The 14683-nt window shown below is 41.1% G+C and overlaps 1 protein-coding gene across 3 annotated transcripts in view; it reads right to left on the bottom strand.

Annotated features, from left to right (window-relative positions):
* The window catches only part of PLXDC2 (plexin domain containing 2), a 425380-nt gene that overhangs the window by 243730 nt on the left and 166967 nt on the right, over positions 1-14683 (bottom strand). For all 3 annotated transcript variants that reach the window (XM_019973017.2, XM_019973018.2, XM_070800805.1), the window contains exon 2: positions 7959-8170. In XM_019973017.2, coding sequence (XP_019828576.1) covers positions 7959-8170 — 212 coding nt within the window. The remainder of the gene's footprint in view (positions 1-7958; positions 8171-14683) is intronic.

The raw sequence follows: 14683 nt of genomic DNA, 5'->3' as shown, positions 1-14683 counted from the left end.
CCAAGTGTGGCCTATGGTTTGGCCATATCTGCATCACCAGAGAGGTGCTGGTCAAGTTCACAGTGTCTCAGTCAGTCTGGATCATGGAGTTACACTTATATGATCCATAAATCCTATTTTTAACCTTCCCTTCTTCAAGTCATCCAGGTAATACGGAATCAAAGCCAAAAACAAAATCACACTTGACAAGCCTTTTCAGAAATATATTCACTGGCCCAAGAGAAGGAATATGAAGTTCCAAACACTTCATGTGAAAGAAGTGGTGAACATGTGTACACCCATGGCGGATGCATGTTGAGGTATGGCAAAACCGATACAATATTGTAAAGTAAAAAAAAAGAAAAAAGAAAAATAATAAAAATAACAAATAATAATAATTAAAAAAATAAAAAAATAATAAAAAGGAAAAAGTGGTAAGAACCACGTATTTGCTTCCTTGCATTAGAAAGGAATTTGTGACTGATTTCTGTAAAGTGAGGAACTGTAAGTTACCAACAGTATTACACAGGAAGAAACCCAAGAACCATAGCTCTATAAAGACTGGCCATTCTCACCAAACACTGCTTAAGCCTCCTCTTTCTTACAAGGCCCCCTCAATGCTGTAAGGGTTCTGCCCCAGAAAACAGAAGGGCAGTCAGCAGGGAGGAGAAGGTCCATGTGTTGCTCATCCATGCATGTGTCCCTGGGGGCATGGAATTCACTGAAGACTGCTCAAACAAGGCCGAATCATGAATGGAATTCAGTCTTACCTGAAATTCCTTGAAGCCCTTATGTTCCCAAAGTAATTACAAAAAGCACGCTAGTGACTGCTTTAAATACCCACTAATCCGAAGGAAGAATGCTTCTTTCGATCTGCCCAATTGGATCCCCTCTGTTCAAGTGGTCATACGTCCACATGGTCACACGTCCACACGAACAGAGAAGATACAAGAAGAAAGTTCTCGTGTCAATTAACATCCAGATCAACAGGGGCACTTGTCAACTACTGAGTCCCCACTTATTCACCAGGAAATACAAATAGTTTCAAAACATCTTTATATCTTCATGAAAAGAATGTAAAAAAAAAGAAGACGATGACAACAACAACGAACCTTCCATTGGAAGCATTCTTTAACTGGGATACTAAGGTTTATAATCCCTCCATTATCTGTTCTCAGGCAGAGCCAGAAAAAATACTGTCACAATTTAAGAGAATAACAGCCTTTGTTTATTTCAGAATGAGCCTGTGCCAAAAGAGTAAATATACTATTGTCTTTTGTTTTCTGTCTTTGTTCAGTGAAACTGGGATATAAAGTCTAGATGGTGGCAGAAGTTGGGGAGAACACGCACATGAATGCCATTCTGGGTGGTTTAAATCTCACTGGGATACATATTATTTTAACAGCCGCTGCTACAGTCAGGCTCTTACGCAAAATAATTCTGATTCCTGACATCGACTTTGGAAGCTTCTAAAAAGAAAAAGCATACAGAGTCTCTCATGCTCATTGCTTGTATTACGCAACATAAATCAAAATGCTTATTCCTAAAAGATAAGAAAGATCTTGTCACAATGCCCAGGGCAGAGCAGTCACTGTCTAACCATTTGGTTCCTTTCTTTCTTATTCCCATTTAACTCAATCAGACAAAAGTATTCCGCTCCCAGCCCCCAAAGAGATGCAACAGTGTTCAAAAATACTATTTCAAGGGCCAGGATAAATAAACTTTGCTGAGAAGTTTCAGATGTAGGCTTTTGCTTCCAGAACTAGTGGCGGTGCCAAGGAGTGACTTACGGAGCTTTAGATCCCCAATAATCTCAATCTATCCCCAGAACCCCACAAAAACCAACTTAAAATAAAAGCAGTCCTCTTGTTATGAAATCTAGCTTCAAGAAAATTCCCCTTCCACACAGATTGAAACCCCAGGGTTACTCTATTGATATTCAGGTGCTGCCACTATCCAAAAAAATTACCCCTCGTGTTAGAGGAAGTCAAGTAATAAGGCTGTCTTGAGAGCTGGGCAGCCCTGGCTTGAAAGCCAGCCCTTTATTCATTAATGAGAGAGCTTAAGAAAAATACTAAGCCTAAAAATCTGCAAGTCCCCTCATGTAAATCACTGAGATTAGCCAGTGAACCTGGGGACGCAAGTCCTGTCTGGTTGATGAGAGGACCAGGTGAGATGATTCCACAGGGCACCTGGCAGGTCTCAGCACCGAGAGTACTCAGCGAATAGCTCCCTCCATCACCCTTCCTCCTTTCTACTGGTTCAGAATCTCTGACATCATGTGGTCTCCCTCTATTTTTATTTTATTTTATTTTTTAACTTTACAATATTGTATTGGTTTTGCCATATATCAACATGAATCCGCCACAGGTATACACGTGTTCCCCATCCTGAACCCTCCTCCCTCCTCCCTCCCAGTACCATCCCCTCTGGGCCATCCCAATGCACCAGCCCCAAGCATCCAGTATCGTGCATCAAACCTGGACTGGTGACTTGTTTCATATATGATATTATATATGTTTCAATACCATTCTCCAAAATCATCCCACCCTCTCCCTCTCCCACAGAGTCCAAAAGATCACAACAGACAACACAGAAATGCAAAGGATCATAAGAGACTACTATCAGCAATTATATGCCAATAAAATGGACAATGTGGAAGAAATGGGCAAATTCTTAGAAAAGTACAACTTTCCAAAACTGGACCAGGAAGAAATAGAAAATCTTAACAGACCCATCACAAGCACGGAAATTGAAACTGTAATCAGAAATCTTCCAGCAAACAAAAGCCCAGGTCCAGACGGCTTCACAGCTGAATTCTACCAAAAATTTAGAGAAGAGCTAACAACACCTATCCTGCTCAAACTCTTCCAGAAAATTGCAGAGGAAGGTAAACTCTCAAACTCATTCTATGAGGCCACCATCAGGAATCCCTCTATTACGGTAGAAAAAGAGAAAAAGTGGCTGAATAACAAAATCATGACTATACTAATGACTAGGACTAATTTTGAGAAGTCTTCATATATCTCTGAGCAAAAGGACTTTTCTATTTGATAAATGATAAGAAAAAGTCAGCATCCTGCACAGAGACCACAGAGTTCTAGGAGTCCGTGTTCTCCCCTTTTAATCTCTACAGGTTACTAGCTTAGTTCTAGACAGAGAGTAAACAGCTCTGCTTCTGTTCCGCTCGCCTTGCTTTCTGCTGCACCCTGGCCAAAGAGCAGGTCAGAGAAGAACTGCGTTGCCCACTCTGAGTTGCTATAACTACATTGTTGACAAAATAGCAGACACCCTGCAGGAGGCAGAATGGCCTCTTGGAAGCACTATATGACTTCTGCTACTGGCACATCCTCTGTTGCCTGTTAAGGGGCTGACTTGGGGCATCCAGAGATCCCCCAAAGTCACACACTAGCTAAGCGGATGGAGAACGGCTTTAAAAATCGCTGGGACTCTCACATCCATAGAATCCCAATGGCCTATGCTTCAGATCTGAAGATTGCTCTTACCCTGAGGGAACAAAACAAAGCCTTGATACTATCTGCAGAACTATGTCGCATCTGCTTCATGAAGTTGAGTTCTCTTCCTAAATAATGAGTATTTCAGGGCACCAAAAAGAATGCTGCCTGGTTCTTTAAAACATAAGCGTATTACCTAGACGATGGTAGGAACTAAAACTTCAGATGGAGAGAATATACAAATGGACAATGTCCACACCATGGATAAAAACAGAAGTCTGACCTCAACTTCTAGAGCAACTAATCCAGGAGCCAAAATTCAATCCTGGAAGCAACTGTACCAGAATGGGCAGGACTTTATTGACAACTGATGGTTTTTCTTTTTTTTGTCGTTACTCTGCCCAACTCTGGACCAACCATGGAAAGCCAAACATCCCCCAGACCAATCCCACAAGATACTTGGCTTCTGACTAGCACACCTCTGGCTTCTCCATGCCAACCACCTCCAGGCAGAGCATACCTGAAAGCTTCTTTTTTTTTTTTTAAACTGAGAAGCTTCCTACTCTCCTTCCTTCTTTGAGTCTCTTCTGAAGGCCAGTGATGAAGGCTCACTCCCTTGCTGTAACAAACTGAACAAACAGCTCAGTTCTCATTCCGGCGGTTTTCACTTATTTCCATACGATTCATTTGTTTCTTTTTGTTATATCTAGTGTACTAACAAGATCATACTTTACCATCTACAATGCAAAGGACCGTGGAAACCTAGATGCTTTTGAACTGTGGTGCTGAAGAAGACTCTTGAGAGTCCCTTGGACTGCAAGGAGATCAAACCAGTCAATCCTAAAGGAAATCAACCCTGAATATTCATTGGAAGGACTGAGGCTGAGGTTGAAGTTCCAATACTTTGGCCACCTGATGTGAAGAGTCGACTCACTGGAAAAGATCCTGATACTGGGAAAGACTGAGGGCAGGAGGGGACGAGGGCAGTAAGATGAGATGGTTGGATGGCATCATGGACTCAGTGGACATGAGTTTGAGCAGGTTCAGGGAGATGGTGAAGGATAAGGTGTGCTGCAGTCCATGGGGTCACAAAGAGTCAGACATGACTTAGCAACTGAACGACAACAACAATGGGAACCCAAGCAATGCAACACCACCCTTGAGGCCTCTGGGCAATCCCAAAATCTGCCTGGAATGTGCCTTCAGCAGCGTTCCATACTCACCAAGCCCACCTGCAACCATCCTTTTCTTTCCACTTCATGGCTCCAATTATCATAGAGAATTACATGTAATAACAGAGTAACCAAAAAAGATGTCCTTTTCATTATAGGGGACTAGAATGCAAAGATAGGAAGTCACATTTGCCTGGAGTAACAGGCAAATTTGGCCTTGGAATACAGAATGAAGCAGAGAAAAGGCTAACAGAGTTCTGCCAAGAGAACACACTGGTCATAGCAAACACCCTCTTCCAACAACATAGGAGAAGACTCTACACATGGACATCACCAGATGGTCAATACCAAAATCAGATTGATTATATCCTTTGCAGCCAAAGATGGAGAAGCTCTATACAGTCAGCAAAAACAAGACTGGGAGCGGACTGTGGCTCAGATCATGAACTCCTTATTGCCAAATTCAGACTTAAATTGAAGAAAGTGGGGAAAACCACTAGACCATTGAGGTATGACCTATATCAAATCCCTCATGACTTACAGTGGAAGTGAAAAATATATTTAAGGGACTAGATCTGATAGACAGAGTGCCTGATGAACTATGGACAGAGTTTCGTGACATTGTACAAGGAGACAGGGAGCAAGACCATCCCCAAGAAAAAGAAATGCAAAAAAAGCAAAATGGCTGTCTGAGGAGGCCTTACAAATAGCTGTGAAAAGAAGAGAAGTGAAAAGCAAAGGAGAAAAGGAAAGATATACCCATTTGAATGCAGAGTTCCAAAGAATAGCAAGGAGAGATAAGAAAGCCTTAGAGAAAAAAATAGAATGGGAAAGACTAGAGACCTCTTCAAGAAAATTGGGAATACCAAGGGAACATTTCATGCAAAGATGGGCTCAATAAAGGACAGAAATGGTATGGACCTAACAGAACCAGAAGATATTAAGAAGAGGTGGCAAGAATACATAGAAGAACTGTATAAAAAAGATCTTCACGACCCAGATAATCATGAAGATGTGATCATTCACACTCACCTAGAGCTGGACATCCTGGAATGTGAAGTCAGGTGGGCCTTAGGAAGCATCATTATGAACAAAGCTAGTGGAGGTGATGGAATTCCAGTTGAGCTATTTCAAATTCTAAAAGATGATGCTGTGAAAGTGCTGCACTCAATATGCCAGTAAATTTGGAAAACTCAGCAGTGGCCACAGGACTGGAAAAGTCAGTTTTCATTCCAGTCCCAAAGAAAGATAATGCCAAAGAATGCTCAAACTACCGCACAACTGCACTCATCTCACATGCTAGTAAAGTAATGCTCAGAATTCTCCAAGCCAGGCTTCAGCAATATGTGAACCATGAACTTCCAGATGTTCAAGTGGGTTTTAGAAAAGGCAGAGGAACCAGAGATCAAATTGCCAACATCTGTTGGATCATCGAAGAAGCAAGACAGTTCTAGAAAAACATCTATTTCTGCTTTATTGACTATGCCCAAGCCTTTGACTGTGTGGATCATAATAAACTGTGGAAAATTCTGAAAGAGATGGGAATACCAGACTACCTGACCTGCCTCTTGAGAAACCTGTTTGCAGGTCAGGAAGCAACAGTTAGAACTGGACATGGAACAACAGACTGGTTCCAAATAGGAAAAGGAGTACACCAAGATGTATATAGTCATCCTGCTTATTTAATTTATATGCAGAGTACGTCATGAGAAACGCTGGGCTGGATGAAGCACAAGCTGTAATCAAGACAGCAGAGAGAAATATCAATAACCTCAGATACTCATTTGACACCACCCTTATGGCAGAAAGTGAAGAACTAAAGAGCTTCTTGATGAAAGTGAAAGAAGAGAGTGAAAAAGTTGGCTTAACGCTCAACATTCAGAAAACTAAGATCATGGCATCTGGTCCCATCACTTCATAGGAAATAGATGGGTAAACAGTGGAAACAGCAGCTGACTTTATTTTTCTGGGCTCCAAAATCACTGCGGATGGTGATTGCAGCCATGAAATTAACAGACACTTGCTCCTTGGAAGCAAAGTTATGACCAACCTAGATAGCTTATTAAAAAGCAGAGACATCACTTTGCCAACAAAGGTCTGTCTAGTCAAGGCTACGGTGTTTCCAATAGCCATGTATGGATGTGAGAGTTGGACTATAAAGAAAGCTGAGCACCGAAGAATTAATGAACTGTGGTGTTGGAGAAGACTCTTGAGAGTCCCCTGGACTGCAAGGAGATCCAACCAGTCCATCCTAAGGGAGATCAGTCCTGGGTATTCATTGGAGGCACTGATATTGAAGCTGAAACTACAATACTTTGGCCACTTGATGCGGAGAGCTGACTCATTTGAAAGGACCCTGATGCTGGGAAAGATTGAGGGCAGGAGGAGAAGCGGACGACAGAGGATGAGATGGTTGGCTGGCATTACCGACACAATGGACATGGGTTTGGGTGGACTCCGGGAGTTGGTGATGGACAGGGAGGGCTGGCATACTGCAGTTCATGGGGTCGCAAAGAGTCAGACACGACTGAGCAACTGAACTGAACTGAACAGAGTAACCAACCATCCTAGCTTGCCCAGAACTTCCCCATTTTAAGCACTGAAAGTCCTACATCCCTGGAACCCCCTCAGTCCCAGGTAAACTGGTATAGCTGGTTGGTTACCATATGAGACTCCATGCCTGTCATCCTGACAGTCAGCCTTTGAATGTGTAATTCATTCTGCCAGCAATCTTCTTTTACTATTAACAGATTATCAGCCTGCTGAGCTCCTCTCAACCAGTTGAGCCTGAGCTTAAATGCCCACTCCTAAGCCTCTTCGCCAGCAGTCCATCCCCCAATTGCTAGCAGATGATACCCCTCCTCCACACCACACTGGCCTGTACATACTTCTGTGCATATCACGTGGCTATGGCAGCTAGACTTTCTGACCCTCTGACATACTGATCTCCCAGCGGGGAGGAGCTTTATTCTCTCCCTTCACTGTCATCACCACACCAAGCCCCTGTTTGTCTGTTTCTTGAGTAAGTGAATCTGTGGATGATTAAATAGCTTCGCTATTTATTTATTTATATTAATTAATTAATTCTATTAATTTATTTATAATGAGTAATAATTACTTATCATTGAGTTCCTGACTATCAACAAATTGTATAACACATAATTATTGTTATATATTGTGATTATTGTTGTTACCATCATTAATCAATTATTAATTAATGAATTAAACTGATCCCTGCAACAAGGTCCAAAAGTTCTAAATTGAGCCAAAGAGACAGCATAATGTGGAATTTGGGTGCCTTCCAAGAAGCATACTCATTAATCCACCTCAATCACCCAGATTATCGACCCACCTCAATCTGGGTGGTGTTGTCCTGCCCATCGTCCAGGATCAGGTCCGTGAAGCCTCTGGGCTCTGGGGAGTCTTGGCCCAGGCTGGCTCGGTTCGAGTCTACGGCCTTGATAGAATCCAAGTTCCTTTTCCACCGGTGGCTGAATGCATGTGCATCCACCTCCACCTCCTCTTCTGTCTGTGGGAAGGCTTGAGCTACCTGATACTGCCCATCTGTTTGAAAAAATAAAATAAAATAATGAGTTACCACCTGTCAGACATCGTTCGCATGCTTTCTCATAGAGAAGAAAAATATCCTGCCACTCATGAAAAGAGGAAACTAACTCAGAACAGTGAAACTCGTTTAACTGTAATATTTTGAGTTTGGTATGAACAACTCTGAGTAGAAGGCAATTTCAGGACATGCCATAAGTCATGACAATGCTTAATGTGCAGATCCAGCAGAGTCCCCAAAACAGATGTGCTGCCCTAAAGCAATGCATTTTTATTCCCTTCCTTCCCCGCCCTCCACACACACACTTCATAAACATTCTCTAGTTGTTCCGAGAAAACAAGCTGCAAAACAAACAAAGGAATGGAACTAAGTGACTCCCTGCACATTTGAAAATACAATCCGACATCATTAACTTGCAAGTTGATATTGTTTCACATAAGTTATGCTGGGCAGCAGAGAGATAACAGAGCATTTGAACGGGTTAAAAAATACATGGGATGATCTTCACGTCAATGTGATAACCTGCCTTGCAGCTCACAAGTCAGACTTGGTTCACTGCCGAATTCATTTATTTAATAAGCAACGTCCCTGGGAGGCATCACAAATGCTTTGTTCATTTGGGCTGTTCTCACCTTGGAATCTTGTCAGAGTGGTTAAGGATGACAGTGATAGGCACTTAGAGAAACGCAAGGAGATCAAATCACAGAGGTATTTTAAAGCCATCTGCGGGGACTGGCTTTGCTGACCCAGCTCATGCTGCTTCTACGGCGGCGGGGGGGGGGGGGGGGGGGGGGGGGGAGGGCAGGGAATTAGATTTCATCATTACTTCTAGTCTTTCACTTCAGGTGGTCAGCAGGAAGGTGTTCCACAAGTGTGGGAAATTCAGCGTCTGACCAAGAACAGTTCTCCTCTAGGCAACGATTACCAAAAGATATGAATTGACAGCCTTTATAGCCGGCAGGACATGGGTTCAAAAGGGCTAAGAGAATGGTGATTAAATCACAGCTGTGATGTTGCTATCAATACAAGAAGATTCCAAGAAACCAAAATGTATTTAATGAAACTTATATTTTGGCCACCTGATGCAAAGAGCCGACTCATTGGAAAAGACCCTGATACTGGTAAAGATTGAAGGCGAGAGGAGAAGGGGAAGACAGAGGATGAAATGGTTAGATAGCATCATGGACTCAAAGGACATGAATCTAACCAAATTCCGGGCGACAGTGAAGAACAGGGGAGCCTGGTGTGCTGCAGTCCATGGGGTTGCAAAGAGTCGGACATGACTTAGCAACTGAACAAAAATAACAACAAATAATACCATTAAATCCATTACTTTGAACTCTAATAACCAAGTAAAGGCTACCACTACTAGTCACATGCAAATGTCTAAAACATCTCCCTTTGAAGTCCTGAAGATGCTAATCACTTCTTCTTGAGGGGATATCCTTTGATTTCACTGTGAATTTAAAAGATCTGCCATTGTTTAATGCCTTAGTAGAGACAGCCTAGAGCAAAATACTACCGTAGTGTAGGCCATCTAGGCCTTTCCATGGGCTTGGAGAATATTAGAGTGTAAAAGAATCATGGAAATGGAAACGACCAAACATTCCATAGAGAGGTAACTGAGAGCCAGACAATGCAGCACTGTGCTCAATTCACAGAACTGTTATAAGGCTAAAGAAAAAACTCGGGTACATGGAGGGTTGATCGCAGTGCCTCCCACCTGCCACGCAGTAAATTTCAGCAAGTATGTCTAAAGAGGATTTTACAGAAAATGTTTCTTTTTTAAGGTGTTATACCCACTGGCCATTGAATAGTGCTCAATAAATGTTTGTTGACTGAATGAATGAATAATAAATAAATTGTAGACAAAGATGATGAGAGCAGGCAGAATTAGGTAAGGGAAGAAATGCAAGGATTCTGGAGAACTGGGGTGGAATTCTTTCTGTTAGGTTTGCTGAATAGGGGATGTTGAAAAATTTACAAAACTCTCTGTGCTTTTGTTACCCTTTATTTCAAATGGGAATGAAAATATCTCACCTGCAAAAGCAGACCGCTTTTCTTGAGTAGGTGTCAGGCTCTAAGACTTATGATTCTAGGTAAAGCTACATAAAGCAATTTGATTTGATTTATTTAGATGTCCTGCTTCATTACTAAAAATACATGATGTAGCTTACAACAAAAGTACACAGTAAAGTTTTATAACAACCAGGTAAGGCCTCATAGCACAACACTTAGACTAAACTTTAGAGCCATGCATTCACTTTGCCCTAGGGGTGGTGGCGATCTGAATATAATTATGTAGGAACAACTGAAAACCTATAGTATCCGTATTATAACATCAGTCTAGATAAGAAAGATAGCAAATATAATGCAGTCAATGGGTCAAACAGTCCTAGATATAAGTGTTTTTGTTTTTTAACATCACAGAAAGGGAAAGGCTCCAGCCAGAGGTTTATCAGTTCTTTATAATATAAATCAGAAAAATGTACCTAAATCTTCAAAGTAGTAGTCTTCATTAAACTCTTCAAACCAGAAATTCAACCCCACTGTAGGTTTCTTTAAAATAGATGTTATCATTGGATATTCACTGCCCAACTTTAACTTCAACATTATCCTTTTAGGTTTTTATAACACAGGACAAAATACAGTGCTTTTCATGAAACTGTTAGGTCCGAAACATCACGCTAGCCCCTGTGGTCCTGGCACAAGGCATGTAGTAGATGAAAAATGAACAATGAAGGAGCTGTCTGCATAGGAAGTCCCCTTTCTCCTTTTCTCCCTTTCTGGCTTCTTACCCTAGAGAACAAATAAAAAGAGCTTCAAAACATAGGGAGGATAAAGTCCATGTTCCCCACTATTAAATTAATTAGACAAGGAGGCCATCAGACTGAGGAGTCTTTGATGGCTTTAGCAGCCTATGTAAGCAACTTAAAGCTGAGCCGGTAGGTGCCTCAAGTCTGAGAAATCAAAACCTAAGGACAACAGTCACAAACTCCCTATTAGACTTTTCTGAATCAGGCAGACATTTAAGCTACAGCCAATGAAATAATTTCCCTGTTTTCTTCTGTCTTTTCTCCATAAAATCTCTCCCCTAGTTGGGGTCCTTGGAGTGTTCCTAACCACTTTTGGCATGCCACTGCCCTGTTGAAACTGATTTTTGTTCAGGTAGGCTCTTAAAATGTTTAGTATGCCTCAGTTAATCTTTTAACACCACTTAAGCTGAAATTTGGAAAGTCTGATGAATGTGTCAAACTCTTGTTTCAGTGATGAACATTCCACCTCATCCTTTAGCTAGATTACTGGGGAAGGTGAATTTAACAGACAGATAGGCCTTCCACATAAAACAGGCATAAATGCTTCCTCTGGAATTTATTAGGTTGGCCAAAAAAAGTTCATTAGGGTTTTCCTGTACCATCTTATGAAAAACCTACACAAACTTTTGGCCAATCCCATATAAAGGTAAGTCCCCAGATCCATATAAAGTATTTGTTTTTTACTTTTTAGTGATGTTACATGCTTTTTTTTTCCTTCTTGCTTTCTTTACTGTTGTATTAACACCTATTACAGCTGTTGATTAGTTTGCTTCCAAGATGGACATGCTTGCTCCTCCTAGAATTTACCACCTTGAACTCTGAAAACCAATAGCTCAATCACTTGCTGGCTGACTGTGAAGAGTAAACAAAGGCTAAGGAAGGACCTATGCGGCTTCCCTGGTGGCTCAGCTCGTACAGAATCCACCTGCAACGAGGAAGACCTGGGTTCAATCCCTGCGTTGGGAATATCCCCTGGAGATAGGGAACGGCTACCCACTCCAGTACTCTTACCTGGAGCATTCCATGGACAGAGGAACCTGGTGGGCTACAGTCCATGGGGTTACAAAGAGTCGGACGTGACTGAGTGACTTTCACTTTCACTTCTAAGAAAGGACGTAAGGGCTTTCCAATGACAAAATTTGTGAGTGTTAGAGCCTAGACTCTGAATTTTCCTTGGGGTTGTTGCTTTACATGTAAGTCTTCTTCTCTGCTTAGGTTATGGATAAGCAAAACTACCCAATCACGCATAGAGGAAACATTCCCTATTTGTTCATGACTCGGTAGTACATGGTTCATTAAGACGAAAGTTTGACATTGGCTTCGATTTTGACCCCTTTTCAGAATGATTTTTAGAAGAGATAAAACAAGTCAAAAATGGAAATAAAGATGGAGAAAAACTGGTAAAGCCACAGTCTGGTTATCTACATTGTAAATTATTCCTATTCACTTCATGGGCTTTCCAACTCATAAAAATATTTCAAATAATTCTTTAAATCACCACCAAAACAGATCATTCTGAAGCAAGAGGAAAGGATATATGTAAAATAATCTTTCCCTTCCCAGCTGTAGTGAAAATGAAAGCAACAGGAGGGATCATTCAGTAGTCTGGTTGAACAGATTGTTTGCTTTCTGTCTGCTGTATGTTAATTAAACCACTGATGGAAAACCTTCCAAGATAATTTCTGCTAACACACTTTGCTATAGTTGTTAATCACATAGTTCATGGAAACATTAAATATATCTAAGAACTCCCGTTTGGATATAAGGAGAGAAAGCTAAAAGACACATTTTTGTACATTTAATACATAAATTGACCTTAACACATTCTTGAGATATTTTATTCAATAAAAATTGCAGATAAAATATTATTGAAAAAGGTTCTTCACTACCTTTCAAATAGATCATCATTATGAAACCCAATAATGTCTAGTTAATCTTGAGAGCAAAATAAGAAACTCATGTACCCCTTCATGTTATTCTTTGCAAAACTTGCAAGTTTCTTTTATGCTATCATCTACTATAAAATAAAATCATTTAAAATAAAAACAAAAGGGAAGAAAACTGTTCTGGGTTAGCTATGTTTATATTTGCATCTCATCCTAATGACTTTAATTAAATACATTATATTCAGTTAATAGTTGAATGCATTTTTAACTGCATTTTTTTTTTATTATAACCCCAGCATGATTTTTTCTATTGTTTATTTACTTTTAATTGGAGTATAATTGCTTTACAATGTTGTGTTAGTTTTAGCTGTACTGTATTTCTTGAGTCTTACATACAATCATATACACAATATATGTCAAATGAGCAAGGAGTAACTACATAAATTGACATGTATTTTGTGTAGTGAGGACCCACCATGACTGTACCTTTTGGACACACACTTTGGCTTGCACTTCACAAATGAACGAAATCACCCTTGTGGATCCTGTGCAAAGACTACAATTTTTCGCTACAAATAGATTTACTGGCTTGATTCATCCAAGAATAGGCAAATTATTCAGCTAAGGTAGACTGCTGTATGCTTTCACACACCTCAATTTATGGAAGTGAAGGGGAAATTCCATACAAATGGTTCTATTACTGGTTCTGTCCAATGACGAGCTGGTTATGTAGTGGGCTTAGAGGTTTTGCCTGATAGCATTACAGAGAAGATAGCTACAGAAGAGCAAGCATGCAGAATGTTTTGTTGAGAGGCAGTAGAGGGTTTGAGTGGGACCTGGACATTATTTCTTGTTAAGCTTCACACATGTTTCTTCATGTCTCCCAGTTGAGGACCACTGCTCCATGCTCTCGTCTCACCACAGGTGCCTAAGGTCACGTCTTCATCATCTCTTGCCTCCTGCCTGGTCTTACTTTCTTCAAACTCTTCCTTCTCCAATATTTTCTCCATCTGCTGTCAGAGATAGCTTTCAAATTTATTCATTTCTCTCTTTTTATTAAAACCTCTAAGGCTCCTTACCACCCAACAAAATGATAAAGCACTTCATGCTCTTGTTCTAACCACTCTTCCCTGACTCTGCCTCCCTCATCAGCTCTATGCTCCCACCACACAGAATCTCTCAATAACCTCTTTACCTGCAACAAATATATTTGCATGGGGGGAAAGTCCTTCCTTATTCCAGGCTTTGGGAAATCACACAACACCTTCAACATCTAGTTCAAATAGTGTCTTGGTAAATGGAGCATCCCTTGACTCCTTCAAGCAGAGCTGATTAAGTTTTCTTCTGTAGGCCAATGCCTCATTCTCATCAAAGAATCTTCTCATCTGATTCTTTAATCATTCTTCCACCTATGCCCACTTCAATGTGAGACTGTACAGAAAATAGTTGAGACAGCAGGTCTGAGACTGCCATCCTTAGTAATCTTGTTTGTAAGGTTGGCCCTTGGCTGGCACCTGGGAACTGAGATTCGCAGGTGGTGGTGGGGGGGTCCTCACCTTTCCCTAACAGATAAGAGAGGCTTACTGTGGCTAAACTGCCTGGGCAAACAATATTGCTTATGCTGACCACTTGTCTTCCTTCCAGGAGTGTGGAATTTAGGTACATGGCAGACAGAAAGTGGTTATGTGAACGGTTCCCAGTACAAATCCTTGGGCACTGAGTTTCTTGTGAACCTCCCTGGCTGACCATATTTCAACAGTTGTTATCACAACTGGTTGCTGGAGGAAGTAAATGCTTCCCCTGTGATCCC

Source organism: Bos indicus, chromosome 13 (genome assembly GCF_029378745.1).
Source record: "Bos indicus isolate NIAB-ARS_2022 breed Sahiwal x Tharparkar chromosome 13, NIAB-ARS_B.indTharparkar_mat_pri_1.0, whole genome shotgun sequence".
NCBI lineage: Eukaryota > Metazoa > Chordata > Mammalia > Artiodactyla > Bovidae > Bos > Bos indicus.
Note: the sequence above shows the minus strand (reverse complement) of the source record. Positions and strands in the feature narration are given on the sequence as shown.